The sequence below is a fragment of the Pituophis catenifer genome, unplaced genomic scaffold (genome assembly GCF_029215685.1).
Source record: "Pituophis catenifer annectens isolate HBS135680 unplaced genomic scaffold, rPitCat1.0.hap2 SCAF_2, whole genome shotgun sequence".
Classification (NCBI taxonomy): Eukaryota; Metazoa; Chordata; class Lepidosauria; order Squamata; family Colubridae; genus Pituophis; species Pituophis catenifer.
In genome coordinates this window covers 160346547-160361644 of record NW_027256882.1, presented here as the reverse complement: position 1 = coordinate 160361644, position 15098 = coordinate 160346547, and the positions used below count along the sequence as shown (strand labels likewise).

General features: G+C 41.1%; 1 protein-coding gene across 1 annotated transcript; it reads right to left on the bottom strand.

The window, feature by feature from the left end:
• Window positions 1–1309: 1309 nt before the first annotated feature.
• Window positions 1310–14803, bottom strand: CYP27B1 (cytochrome P450 family 27 subfamily B member 1). Its single transcript, XM_070934924.1, has 9 exons — window positions 14600–14803; window positions 10510–10700; window positions 8101–8297; window positions 6857–7057; window positions 6019–6182; window positions 4696–4862; window positions 3329–3410; window positions 2124–2321; window positions 1310–1423 (listed from the first exon to the last, which is right to left on the bottom strand). The coding sequence occupies exons 1-9, from the start codon at window positions 14801–14803 to the stop codon at window positions 1310–1312; spliced, it is 1518 nt and encodes a 505-aa protein (XP_070791025.1).
• Window positions 14804–15098: the final 295 nt, after the last annotated feature.

Genomic DNA, 15098 nt, shown 5'->3' with positions numbered 1-15098 from the left:
ACAATTCCATTAGTTGCAACTTTAAATATATAGCACGGGAGTAGATAATCACCGATTTGTCCCTCAACCCAATTTAGATTTATTTTGACCTTAAAGCATAGGTAGAGTCAGTATCGTATTTTAAAAAACATAGTTCATTATTTAATTCAAAGATAAAAATAAATATAGCACCAAATGGACTCGATCCATTTTGATTACAGAAAAGGCTTCAGTACAACCATTTCAAAATACAGAAAACAATACTTCATTTTTAAAGATAAAGGTTCTTTCTTTCTGACAGCTTCTGATACCAATATTTTTCTATTTATAAATTAAATATATAGAAAAATATAAATATGTTGAGAAATGCATTAAATATTAAAAATTAGCATGGCAATAATAACAACAATAATAAGGCACCTAGATACATAATTGTTCCATTCCCAAAGTTCTAAATATGATACATCCAAGTGGTGGATTGCTCCCGGTTCACCCTAGTTCGGGCGAACCGGTAATGGCAGTGGCGGGAGGCTCCGCCCACCCACCCAGATGTCATCAAAAATGCTCTGCATATGTGCAGAAGCACTGCACACTCATGAAACGAGTGAGCGCACCCACACGCTACCAATAGCGAACCAATTTGAAACCCACTACTGATACATCCACTGTGTTTCACAGCAATAGAGAAATTCTGATTACGGCGTGATGGCCTAATGCCTCCCACTCAGAAGGTTGAGAGTTCAATCCTAGGTAGCAGCAGATGTTTCTTTCCTAGGACGCAAAGAAAAAGCTGCGAACTCCACATGGCATCAGGAAGGGCATCCAGCCAGCAAATGCTCAGCTCCAACCAGTCTCCCCGACTCTACCCCGAATTAAGGGATTACAGGGTTGTAAAAGGGAGTTTTAGAGGAGTTCTGATTGCAGCTACAAATCCCAGAAAAGTCTTTTCATTCAAAACCCTGAGTTAAGGAAACCGTACTCTCTATTGCCTTTTAGCAATTTGTGTTATCGTTGTGGCTGAGATTTGAAATGGGGTTTGGATTGTTTCTGTGGTCATTTTCATAGCCTAGATGGAGACTGGGAAACATTCTTGGTGGAGGAGTCATTTTGAAGTGTCCATGTTCCAGAACTGCAAAGGGGATTTCTCTGGAGCTAACCTTGCTCAGCAATATGGGCTTTCTCCCTCTTTTTGTCCTTTCAAACTGAGATCAAGAATTCAGACAGGTAGCTCCACTTGCAGCTACTGGATTCTATACAGTAAGGCTCTTAAGTGCCAGTTGCCCATCAACAGGAAGCCTAAGTCAATGGTTTTTCCTTGTTTTGTCCAGTTTTAACGACTCAGAAACTGCAAATTGATGTCCTTCTCTGGTACAAGCAAGGTCCTTGTCATGGGGCTTACGATTTGTCCCTCCTCTTCAGGTTTCACTTCAAAATGCATCAGGATCTATTTGTTTTTAAAAGGAGAGAAAGAAACCTCTTAGCATTCTTTGAGACCAGGCTAATTTTAACTCAGTAAGACAGTTCTCAATCTTAATGTTGTCCTCTCAAATTATAGTACAAAGTTTAACTATTGCGGGGTGTGTGTGTGTGTGTGTGTGTGTGCATTCAGACAGGGCAGTAATAACTTGACCGAGCCAAAATCCTCATGCAACTATTCCATCTCTTCCTCTTAATGATATTTTTGCAGAAAAAAGGGAAAAAAGTGGAATAATTGATGGGAAACATGGGAGATTTAAAAATGGAAGATAACCACTCAGAGTTGCTTCAATGGTGAGATGGATGGCATATAAATCTAATAAATAAAGGAAGGAAGGAAGGAAGGAAGGAAGGAAGGAGAAAGAGAGAGAGAGAAAAGAAGAAGAGAAAGAAAGAAAGAAAGAAAGAAAGAAAGAAAGAAAGAAAGAAAGAAAGAAGAAAGAAGAAAGAAGAAAGAAAAAAGAAAAAAGAAAGGGAGGAAGGGAGGGAGGGAGGGAGGGAGGGAAGGGAGGAAGGAAGGGAGGGAGGAAGGAAGGAAGGAAGGAAGACAGATGACAATGTTTTGTTACTGTGCCTTCCCCCACAAACAAACAGAATTCCAAGTTTTCAAGCATGCCAGTTGTAGAGCAAGAGCTTATCTGGAAGATATCATCATCAGTATACCGTACCCTAGCCAGCGCCAGATATACTTCAAGCTCCGCAATACGTCGGCCAATACAACTGCGTTTGCCAAAGCCGAAGGGAATGGAGGCATAGGGGTGGTGTGAAGCATTCTTCTGCAGCCATCGCTCAGGCTGGAATGAGTTAGGGTCGGAAAAGTACTTCTCATCTCGAGAGGTAGCATAATGGCAAAGGGTTATCAGGGTCTAAAGAAAAAAGGAAGAGAAAAAAACAACAACAACATGAGAAAAGCAATTCAGAAACCCGTGTTCAGAATGTCTACCTGTTTCATTGCTCTACATGTTTCATTGCTCTACGTCCACTTCCCTGTCCTTCTTGAAGTGTTATCTTAGTTCCCATTTCTCGATCCAAACCTTCATTGATCCCCTGTCTTCATTTGGCCCTTAAGACAGTATTTCCATTAAGGAATCCTTTCCTTGAGTTCCAATCTAATAAGAAGTCCTGTATGCTTATCCTAAACTATTTATACATTTCCAGAGACTTAGGGACAAAGAGTAACAGGCTTGTTTTGGATCTCCCTGGTGTCCTATGGTGAATAGTTGTATTGATTTTACTCTTTCTTCCCATTTATTATATGTCAGGAGTGTCCAATCCAAGGCCCGTGGGCTGCATTCAGCTTGCAGGGTGCTTAGATCTGACTCACGGGGCCACCCTGGAAACAGCGAAGGATTAGCCTGCAGTGCCTCTGCCAGTGAAAATGGAGGGGCTCTCCCGAGCTCCGTTTTCTCTGGCAGAGCCCTCGGGCCACCACAGGCGCCTCCGATACGAGTGACGTCAAGCGGGCCATGCCCACCTGCCCCCCCGAGGTCAAACACAGCCCTGATGCGCCCCTCAATGAAATTGAATTTGAACCCCCCCCCCCCTCCCGGTTATATGTTGTTAATTTATTCCTTCACAACTTATAACTTTGTTGATGTTAAAAATCAGTTGCACATTAGATACAACTAAGGAGAGTGTCAGTAGCACATCATGGGCAGCTGGTAACTGCAATCCTAGATGAACACATGTGGTTGAGATCACATTGTGTCTAGATTATCAGCCTTGTCTTGTGTAGGTCTATAGTTTAACTCAACAGTTGCTTCTAATCGTTCCATCCAAATGACACATGAATGGTTTGTGGCAATATACTGCAGACTAACGGTTACTGTGCTTTCTTTCCATTTCCATTTGCATCATCTCTACTCTTGCTCACCTTCTTAGGGATGATATAGTCTCCCACGTGGATGTCCCTGTCTGAGATGACACGCGCATTACCAGGAATCACTGGATACAATCTGTAAAGAGCAAACAAAAGCAAAAGTTATTTTAAAGGAATCACAGATTTCACTGCTTGCCCAGCTGTCCAGATCTATAGATACTCAGTGCAAAGCACATTGATAGAAATAAAGTTAACTAGCTAGGAAGCTAAATTCACCTCCAAATGGATGCTCCACAGCAAAAAACTAAGCAGGAAAGCACCTGCTTAGAGCCCTGATGGCGCAGTGATTAGAATGCAATATTGCAGCCTAATTCTGCCGACTGCCAGCAGTTCAATTCTGACCAGCTCAAGGTTGACTCAGCCTTCCATCCTTCTGAGGTGGGTAAAATGAGGACCCAGATTGTTGGGGGCAATATGCTGACTCTGTAAACCGTTTAGAGAGGGCTTTAAAGCACTGTGAAGCGGTATATAAGTCTACGTGCTATTGTACTGAGCCATGCAAAAGCAAAGCAAAGAGCTTTAGTAGATTTTAAAATCTACGTTGGTACAGGTAGTCTTCTTCTTAAGACTGTTATTGAACTAGGAATTACAGTTGTAAATCATTACAGTCATTAAGCAGGTCACTATGTGATTGGACCCAATTTTATGACATTTTTGTGGCGGTTGTTTAAGGGATCACCATGGTCATTAAGATGACCCATTTTACCCAATGGGCATTTTTTTTTTACCCAAACTAGAAGTAAATCCCCAAAACCATCAAAAATTGTTGTCATGTGAACAAAGGACTCTGCAAACAGCCATAAAGGAGAACCTTTTGCAAAGTGTCCAAAATGTGATATCATGACCATGAGGGGATATGTGTGTTATGGCTATTATACTGTAACTTCAAAATAGGGTCATAAGTAACTTGTGATGGGTCCATCGTAACTTTGAGTGGTCACCAAGCAAACAGTGTAAGTCAAGGACTACCTGTACTCAAATGGATTTTTACGTGGACAAATAAGTCGTGGATGATAAAACTTAGCATCTCTGAATGCCAAAGGCAGACAAGAATAGAAAACTGATCTTAAGGCTGATCTTATGATCAGCGCAGTGGGGGGGGGGAAACAGGTGACCGTGAACTGCTACCATTCAGCTTCTGCCCTGAAAAGCCCCCTAGCAAAGGGGTCTCCAACCTTGGCAACTTTAAGCCTGGTGGACTTCAACTTCCAGAATTCCCCAGACAGCAAAGCTAACAGGCTTTCAGGCAAGAAGAAACCTGACCATCTTTTAAGCTTCCCCTCGCAAGATCAGCATAGGACGTTTCTGTATTTCTACCTTCTACATACCGGCTTCCCATCTGCTCCTGAAATAAGACTCACCTCAGGACCTCCTTCACCACTGCTTTCAACAGAGGCATCTGAGCTACATCGGCAGCAGTTGGAATGAGGCCGTCCTGCATCACAGTGGTAATTTCCTCATGGAGGGCCGCTTGTATCTGAGAGTGACGAGACAGCTCATACAAACTCCAGGACAAAGTGCTTGAGATCTGCAGGGATAGAGAAAGAGAGATGGATTCAGAACTAGTCTAAGCAGTGCAGAGAATAATCCCCCTACAAGGTTGGAAACATCATTGCTAAGTAGTAGGTGCTGTTTTTGTGCTAGCTGTCTAGGGCGTTCTTCTTTCGTACAGCCAAAGAACAAAAGCTAAGAATCGTGGATGGAATCCACGTCCTTTCGTCAGATTATGTCAGATCAAGAGTGGATCAGATAATATTGTGAACTGCATTCTAAGCAGAGCTGAAGAGTCCACAGTGCAGAAAATTATTTAAAGCATTTTTTTTTAAAAAAAGCTAAGAGTCATCAACTTTACATATTTTAAATGCCTTGTGTATATGCTGGACTATGTCCATCCTTAACTGCACTGCACACCAGAACAACTAGACACAAGAACAGTTTTTTCCTGAACGCCATCACTCTCCTAAACAAATAATTGCCTCAACACTGTCAAACTATTTACTAAGTCTGCACTAGTATTAATCTTCTCATCATCGTTCCCACCACCCATCTCCTTCCACTTATGACTGTAGGACTGTAACTTTGTTGCTTGTATCCTTACGATTTATATTGATATTGTTTCCTGATTGCTTATTTGTACCCTCTGACTATCATTAAATGTTGTACCTTATGATTCTTGATGAACCTACCTTTTCTTTTATGCACACTGAGAGTGTATGCACCAAGACAAATTCCTTGTGTGTCCAATCACACTTGGCCAATAAAAAATTCTATTCTATTCTATTCTAACCGGAAATGATGGGAAATGTAATCTAATACAACTGGAAAGTTTCTGATTGGGGAAAAATGTCCTTGCTTTAAGCAAGGAAATAAATTTCAGGTTCAAGCAAAATCCCATTACACCTACATCCTTGTCTTCCTCTAAAGAACAGCTACAGAAGGGAATATGGTCCTTTTGACTATTTATTCAAGAAAAGGTTATCATGGCCTGCAGAACAGTTGACTCCACTTTAAGAAGATGACATCATCCATCTAACCTCTTGTCCCCAACATCTATCAATTCCCCCACCCCATTGTATGAACTAGTTTCAGCTGAAGTTGGATTAAACGTGGCTTCCAAAGGTAGAGAGAAATAACGCTTGCGAGTATAGAAAATATTCAATTTTACAGCATCCCCAAGTGCTTACCGTATCCACACCAGCCAGCAAAAGCTCAGTCACATTTCCATAGATGGATTTCATGGACAGTTTTTCTTGTGCCAAATAATAAGTGAGGTATTTTCCTTCAACTTTCTCCCCCTGGGTGATTTTTTCTGAAACTTCAGCCATCCGCTTATCAATGTGTCCTTTGGCTGGAAAAAAAATGGGCAAAAAATTATTCTTTGTCTCCCTGTTGGAGCCATCCAATAAATATTTAACAATCTTTGCGACATATCAGTCAGGTCTGAATGTTTCTTGTTTCAAACCAAGCTTCAATATATTTTAATATGACTTTAAGCAAACAGGAGAATATCACCTTTTAAATAGGTCAGCCCTGGCTCTCTGTAACATGTCAGCAATAGGGATCTATCTGTTTTAGGTATTTACACACTATCCTTCAATCAAATCCTCAAAGTACTGCTATCTAGACTTAGCATTTGGGGAAATTCCTGAATAATCTATCTCTTAGAAGAAAGGAGAAAAAGAAAATTGTAACAGCAAATGAAATGAGAAATAGCACATTTCTTGTCCTTACAAAACCATTCTTTATAATAAATAATAACAAGGGCAATATTGATAATCACATCAAAGCAGGAATCTATATCTCTCTATCTCTAATCTCTAATCTATCTCTAACCTATCTATCTATCATCTATCTATCTATCTATCTATCTATCTATCTATCTATCTATCTATCTATCTATCTATTATCTCTTTCTAACATTTATATAGCCACCCATCTTTCAGCCAATTCTGGGCAGCTCCCAATCGAAGATTAGTTTAAAAATTACTTAAAGTAGGTAAATTTAGTGGCACAAACACTCACCAAACTCAAACATATAGTCCCAAGATTCACAGAACTTCTGCCACGGTTTAGGAAAGATTTGGTGCAAAAATTTGGGCATGGCCATTGTGAGCAGAGTCATGACAAACATGGTGTTGATGGAGCTAATGAACTTCTCTGTTTCTTCTGGAACTTTGGGTTCCAGGCAGCCAATGCGGGATTCAAAGAGGACCGATGAAATACCTAGGGAAGGGAATTGAATGAATGGTCACTTCAATCATTACAACAGAAACTTTCTCCATCAAACCTCATTCCTTAGTATCTGAGTTTTGTTTTGTTTTTTTTAACAAGCACTGGCAACACACTTTCAAATCCTTCTCTGCAACCATCAGGGTTTTAAAATTGTAATTGAACAATTAAATTTAAATATTGAAGTTAGAGGTTTTCACTTTGTAGAATTCAACGTAAGTTGCCATTTTTTAAATGCCTAAAACCCTGGTTTACAAGAAACCTGGAACATGAAAATTATTGAGGACTCCTTAAGGGATGGTATAATTGTGCTGAAGTAGTAAAGAAAGACTTATGGGGAGAAAAGTATAAATTAGATATTCTCATGTGCTTGTATTATTAACGCTATAAAAATAGTGCATAGGTAGTCCTCGGTTTACGACCACAATTGGGACCAGAATTTCCTTTGCTAAGCAGGGTGGTTGAGTCATGCCCAATTTTATGACCTTTTTTTTTTGCCACACTTGTCACTGCAGTTATTAAGTGAATCATGAGGTCATTAAGCAATTCTGGCTTCTCCCATTGACTTTGCTTGTGAGAAGCTGGGTGGAAAGATTTGTAATTTTTTTGTAAAAAAATTATTTATTTAAAATAAAATTTATTTATTTGCTGCCCATCTCGTATCGAAATGACTCTGGCAATCATGTGACCTGGGACACTGCAATCCTTATAAATACATGCCGGTTGGCAAGCATCAAAATTTAGCTCACATGACTATGGGATGCTGCAACAGTTGTTAAGTGTGAGGACCAGTTGTAAGTCGCTTTTTTTCAGTGCTATCACAACTTCAAACTGTCGCTAAACAAATGGTTTTAAGTTGAGGACTAATTGTAGTTTATCTCAGATAAACTCAGCCTGGCTCCATTATATCCTTTACACTACATTATACCGTTATCCGAAAATTTCTCTACTTGTGAATGAAGCCACCAGTGTTAACTTGGATACAGATGAAATATTGTGGGGCAATTTTATAAAACGGGCATAAAGCTGTAAGGTACCTTCTAATCCAAACTTATAGAATTCATCGGCCACATTCTTGACCACGTGTCGCTCGTGGCTATTTCTCTGGTGCTGCAGCCGGCCGATCAGATCACTGACCACCTCGTTCAGGGTGCCAGTGTAAGATTCCACCTCCTTGGGCTTCAGCATGTGTTTTCCTAGGATACTGCGAATTTGCTGCCACTCCTCACCTTCCCTGCGTGGTAGAAAACAGCCTCCGTTAGTCTGCTGGACAGAAGAGAAGCCCAAAGCTCTACAGAGACTAAACTAGAAACAAGTAAGAACGTTCTCCCTTTTCCAAAGAGGGGTAAATATTAGCTTGGTGGATCTACACCTCCAACCTTGTAAAAGAGACTCCCCCCCACTCAATTATGTCTGATTCTGATTGGACAAGTCCCTGCAGGTTTTCCTGACAAGGTTTTTCAATATTGGTTTACCATTGCAACATTCCTAGGGCTGAGAGAAAGTGACTGGGCCAAGGTCACCCAGCTGGCTTTGTGCTCCAGGCAAGATTAGAACACAGTTTCCTGGTTTCTAGCCCTGATGCCTTAACCATTACACCACACTGGGATAGATAGTCCACTAATAATCTGGGAACAAACCACCCAAAGCCCCTCCAAATGGGGCTGAGTGCTTATCTTTTGGTTACATTTCCTTTTCTTGTTACTCATATCCTGCCTTGGTCCAGGCTGTGGAAGCCACCAGCCAAGCAGATGGGAGAACCCCTACTAAGGGAGCCTGAGTCATCTACGGCTTCGTGTGGCCCTCAGTGATTTCTCACTTCCCAGCCTGTAGGCTTGCAGAAGCCTCAGCAAGATTCTGCTGTTCTCACGTAACGCGTTCCCAGAAAACATGAGGGACTTCTTCCCTCTTGTCTTCCACAGATCAGCTCTAGTGAGCAGTCCTCCAAAGGAAGAAACACAAAATGAAGCAGGTGCTTCAGAGAGAGGATGTGCTAAGACACCTTGAGGCAGGAAAGGGCCAGTAATGATGGTTTCAAACTGTCTCCATTCGTGCTCTCAGAGTAAGGGAGAAAGCTTGGCCTGTTACTTAAGGATTTCAGCTTCCTTTCCAGAGCCACAAGGGTGAGATGCCAGAAGAAAAGAGAAGTATATCAGCTTAGCATTTGAAATAGGCAAGCTGTGACTAAAATATGGTGGCCAACAGCTTCAGCCAGTCTGGCCAATGATGGGAGATGTTGTGTGCTGTAGTTTTGGAGGGTCCATGGGTTAGAGTGGCATATAAACCCCAGTAATACATAAAAATCAATAAATAAGGTGTGTCCCTCCCACTACATAACCCAACTGTGAAATAGTTCACAGTAGGAACTTCATGTAGGACTATCTGAGGTCTTTGCACTAAAGTTTCCATTACTACCTAATTCTGCTGATTTTGCATGAGAAATATAGAGGGCAGGAAACATCTTATCCCATGACATGAAAACATATTTTAAGACATCGGAGACTATAGTCAATTGTGTAACTCACCACTACCACCTACACATATGTTTTGTGAGTATGTGTAGGTAGTAGTGGTAAATTACACAATTGTCTACAGTCTCTGGTGTCTTAAGATGTTTTTTTGTGTCATGGGAACAGATGATACTGTTGATCTCCACATTGTTCGGGAACAGGATTTTTTCAGGATAATATATTGCCTCATGTGAGAGGCAAGATGGCAGCAGCCCTCCCCATTCCCCACCCAAAACCCAAGTGAACTGGCAGTCAGATCTTATTTGGGCACTGATTGAAACATCACTGGAATTGAGGGCAGCAGATAGTTGACATGGTTCAGGGCAACTACACACAACTCTGTCCTTTAGCTCTCTGTGTCCCCCACCCACCTCACCTGCTTTGGCTGCCCGAAGTAACTGATACTGATTCCCTTGATCTAACTGTGAGGCTTGTCCTGTCTTATCTCGGTCCTTCTAAGTTCCTGCAGCCCTCTCAACTTGCCAACTTTAGAGAGTCAACAATTTCCCCAACTTTTTGCTTCCTGGAGAGGCATGTAATTCTTCCCCCTTTCAGTCGGGATTTATAAGTTGCGTGGATCTAAGTTTTAACTGTATTATATTGGGCTTTGATTCTTTATTTTCTAATTCTGATAGTTAGCTGCCACAAGAGCAGAAACTCCTTATATAAAACTGAGGGACGAATGGCAACAGGCTTTTAAAATTGCTGCCTAAATGACCATCAGAGCCACATCTTCAGATGCATAAAACCTTCTTGAAAGCCTCCGGGAAATCACTAGAGGGAGCTACTCCATAGCTAATCAATGTATGAAATGATTTGCAGGGTGGGAAATAATGAGAATGGAATAACCTCTGCAAGGACAGCCTTCAGGGGAACTCTACTGCAATATGAACTCCTGCCGACCTGCCTGGAGAACAAAAGGCAGCAAATACTTACGCTGTCAGCAGCCCATATGCATGGCCTCGGCACACTCGATAATCCTTCCAGGAGGAGAGGTCAGAGCGAATGGGATGCTTGCCTTCCTGTCTTAGCACCTGTTCAATCAGACTGGGATCAGCCACATGGACTGTGAGGATGGGCCCAAAACTCGCCTTCCAAACCGGGCCATATTTCGCCTTGCCTTCGATCTAGGAGGAGAGCAGGAGAGAAGCTGGTGAGACATCCCATAACGATCCACTCAGGGAAGAAGATCCAGTCAGGAAACACAATCATATCCACCACCACCCCCTATCTCTTTTGTTCGATTAACCCCAAATAATGCATAATCACTGAAATGATTGCTAAATAAGAAAGTATGTAGAAAGGCTGTTAATCTCAAATCCAGTCCACTCCAGGTAGAAATATACTGAACCCATGGAAGAAATGCTTCATGTGTCAAGTTTCTCAATAGTTACATTTTCTTGCTGCGGGGAAAAATGATTGCAGAATTTTTCTCCCTTACTGGTAACCTCCATGTCAAAAAGGATAAGCATCCGTTGTCCAAAATGAATACCTAAATACATTGGCGGTACATCCTAGAACCTCTATAATGCAAGCATCTTCACATACGTGAAAAGGGATTAACTCGGATTGAGTATCTAAAGAAGCGCTTAGAAATTGCCAGTGCAAGGACAGTGGCTTATTGGACAAGAAAGGGCAATTTTAGTCCTGAAGATTACACGACAAAATTAATTCAGTGGCTTTTTCTACTGCAATCAATAGGACTGAAAAATAGGTTTCGCCTTCTTTGGATTGATTCTCTGTGATGTAGACTCTTAAAAGTAGGACAGAAGGGTTGTTGGCTCTCTAAAAATGTGTAGGATTATGCTTTTCATTCATTTGGTTAGACTAGACTAGAGCGTTCTTCAGACTCTTGAGTAGCTTTCATTATTTAGTCTCATTTTCTGTTAAGTTGCTGACTCCTGATGGTTTTGTGTCTCTTTGATAAAGTAGAAAAGTGAAAGAACTCTAAGTAAAACCAAACTGAGTTCTTAATTTAAGCATCAGCATTTTTCAAAGGTACATTTGCTTTTCCCTCTTTGGGAAATACTATTTCCCAAATAATAAAATAGCAAAAGAGGATCACGACAATGCATATATACCAGGGGTGTCAAACTCGCATCGTCACATTGTCATCACATGACATATTGTGACTTTTCCCCCCTTTGCTACAATGGGGGTGGGTGTGTCCAGCACGTGACGCATCTGGCCCGTGGTCCGTGAGTTTGACACCCCTGATATATACAATTGTTCTTAGAGGTTACGCATGCAAAGAGAGGATATATGTTTAATCTCAATACTTCCCACACTATCCAAAGATAGCAGTGACGCATAAATCAAACAGCCTCACCCACCCTAAAACCTTTGTGGGGGTCTTTTTACCTTTATGAAAATAATTGACATTAGATTACCAGTATAACATTCAACAAATTTAACACTGATATGATATTCCAAAACTGCCTGCTCTTCACCCCTCATATTCTTTCCAGAGATAATCAGGATAATGATATTACAGACAGGGTGGATAAAAATCAATGATTTTTTTAAAAAAAATCAAAAAAATCAGATTTTTTTTATTTAAATCAGATTTTTTTTTATTTAAATCGGATTTTTTTGATTTTTATCGAATTTATTTTAATAACAAACTTTTGGGGTAAAAATCTATCGTAAGATAGTTTTCTATTTAAGATACATAAATAATTTAGTTTATTCAGCATGAAATGGAGCTTAGTTATGTAGCATGAGGCTGTATATTCTGCAACACTGGGACTATCGGTGAGTCAACAGTGGGTCAAAGGAATAGTAGAGATGACAGTTGCTCTTTAAAAATTATGATTTAAATCGAGTTGATTTAAATCAACCCTTTTTACTAATGATTTAAATCATGATTTAAATTGTGATTTAAATCAACTCAATTTAAATCAAATCCACCCTGAGATGCCAGCAAGGACATTTTACAAGATAAGTATTGTGAAAAAAAATTTCTGCCTATCTAATGATGTACTGCTAAACCTACAAACCTATTTTGACAATATAGGGTAGTAGCTTGCACTACTCTGTTTCATTAATGTAACTCAGTAACTTTTTTGCCCTTAGGAAATATCAAAATATATTCCAGATACCTTTGGAAGGAAGAATTGTATTGCAATAGAAAAATATTCTATATAATAGGATCATTGAAAATTTAAATAAAGGCAATTTAAAAAGTCACCAGGAAAACAACCAAGCTCCGACAGCACCAAGGACACTTCAATTTAAAAAAAATCATGTCCACTGTGCTAAAGCTAGAGGAAACACAAGGATTGATGAATGGCAAAGAGACTTTGGAAGTAAAATAAAATATTCTCTTTTTTAGAGCATGCAGAAGGAGATAATCTCCACAATTATAGTAAAACACTGTTTTATTGAGACAACTATTGAACATACTCATGGAACATGTTATGTTAAAACAAGAATGGGCTATGGCACTCCCATCCGTACACACCTCACAGAACTATCAGTGATTTAAGAATTGCACAATGTGTCTCATGCACACACGCAAGTACAGTTTAATGCCATAGATGGCCACAAGGTCAAAATGGTTTTGCTCAGCTCAGTGACTTAGGTTTTTCAACGAAAGCTGCTGCCCATCTAACACAGCACAGTAGACAAGCAAGGTAGGAAAGAACGCGCTGAACTGACATCTCTGAAATAGCCTTTTGGTTGGCAACAAGAAGTGTGCACTGCAAGGTTTCCATAAATGCAAGTGAGGATCTTGACAACACGTTTGCACCTTGTAGGATACCTGCTCCTGTTTTTATAAATATGCCATCATAAACCAGGGGTGGTTGAGCTCAGGGATGTCTTGCCTTAACTGTACTGAATTGTCATTAAATGTCTGTGATTCCTCTCCCATTGATTCCTGGGGAGCAACAGAGATTTTTAAGCAAAGCTTTGGAGAATAGCTCAAATATTGCTTATGAGGATGTATTTTATGCCATGTCCTTAACTTGGAGGGTTCATTTCCACACTGCTTTAAGGATGCCAAGGATGCCAATCTCTTCCCCACATTGTTACAAGGGGATAATTCATTTGGATAATTGGAATTGTGGGCAGACACTTAAAAAAGAAATAGCCGAGGCACCATCCATGAAGTAAAAAACCCCAAAAACCCAAGAATGAAAGATTCAAAGGGCAATTTGAGAAATCATGGGTCAAGAGCCATCCATTCAGAAGAAGTTTGCTCATCCATTGGCTGTTGCCATTTTTTCTTTTCTGGAGCTCCCCCTTTTCCAAGCATCCTTTTTTTTTTTTTTGACCCAGTAAGAGGCCCTTGGGGACACCCCTGGATAAACAACTGGGGAGGAGGGAGCAGAATTCATTGTATTGTATATGACTTCTGTTCCCAAAAGGTGCTCTATGCCTGCTGTCCACTGTCCCCTTCCAAAAAAGGAAGGAACTGTAATTAAGAAAAAGAGCTCTTAGATGAAGTTTGGATGGTGCAACTACCTTGCTTCATTCACAGATATTTTACAGGGGAGTCAGCCTTGGTTATCTCCCATCTGTGATCCTTTCTTTAAAAAGACACACACACACACACACACACACACACACACACACACACCAATTCCTTACGCACATAGACATACCACACCTTGCAAAAGGAAAGCCTAGAATGCCGCACATCTTTTGATTGGTAATCCCAGAAAGTTTTTTGCTTATCAAGTATCTTGGATGGATAGAAAAGTGGGGAAGTGTCCATAGGATCAGGGTTTTTTGTTTTTTTTTTTAGACTAGATTGGTTTTACATAAGCCCTCGCAAGACAAAAAGGGTTTTGAGATTAAAAACACTGCGTAATCCCTTTTTTTGATGGGGAATTAAGGAAAAGACTCACTAGTTTCAAGCCTTAAAGGGGAGGGAGGGTGGGGGAAGAGAGAGACAGAGACAGACAGACAGAGAGAGGCAGAGAGAAAGATATTATCATGGTGGTGATGAGGGTGTAGGGATGATATTGGTCTGTCTGTCTGTCTGTCTGTCTGTCATCTATCATCTCAAGGCGACTCTTACCTGGAGTTCGTGCAATCGCGAGAGCCCTCTTTTGCAGAAAAGGTCGTTGAAGAAGCTGAGAGCGCTGGGTCCCGGCATCTCCTCCAGAGTTTTATGGCTTTTGATAACTTTCGATCGCGCCCCGAGGACAGATTCCACCCACAGCTCAGGAAAGAGCTTCGCGAGCAAGGATGCCTTCGTGGCCAGCTTGAGCGTCTGAGACATCTTTGCGCGGAGAAGTCTGAAGCCGGCGAGAGCGTCGGAAAGCTGTGTCGCCGCAGCATCTTGGACCACCTGTATTTATCTCAAGAGCTCGGTTGAATAAGCTGTCAGGCAGGGCCCCGCCCCACCGCGATGCGTCACCCGTCCAATCAGAGAAGGGCATCCACCGTCTCGTGCGCGTTGGGAGGCAGCCAAGTCTTTCTTCGAGGCTTCATAGTATCTCTCCTCTCCTCTCCACTCGTCTCGTCTCTTCTTCCTCCTCCCTTTCCCTTTTTCCTTCTCCCTTTCTCAATTCTCC

Excerpts from the sequence above, each read along its gene's own strand:
- CYP27B1 (XM_070934924.1), bottom strand. The coding sequence starts at position 14,803 with ATGTCTCAGACGCTCAAGCTGGCCACGAAGGCATCCTTGCTCGCGAAG. Across the intron at positions 3,411-4,695 it reads GTGGTGAAGGAGGTCCTGAG|ATTGTATCCAGTGATTCCTG; the intron begins GTGAGTCTTATT and ends TGCTCTTTACAG. Across the intron at positions 1,424-2,123 it reads TATATCTGGCGCTGGCTAGG|ATCCTGATGCATTTTGAAGT; the intron begins GTACGGTATACT and ends AAAAACAAATAG.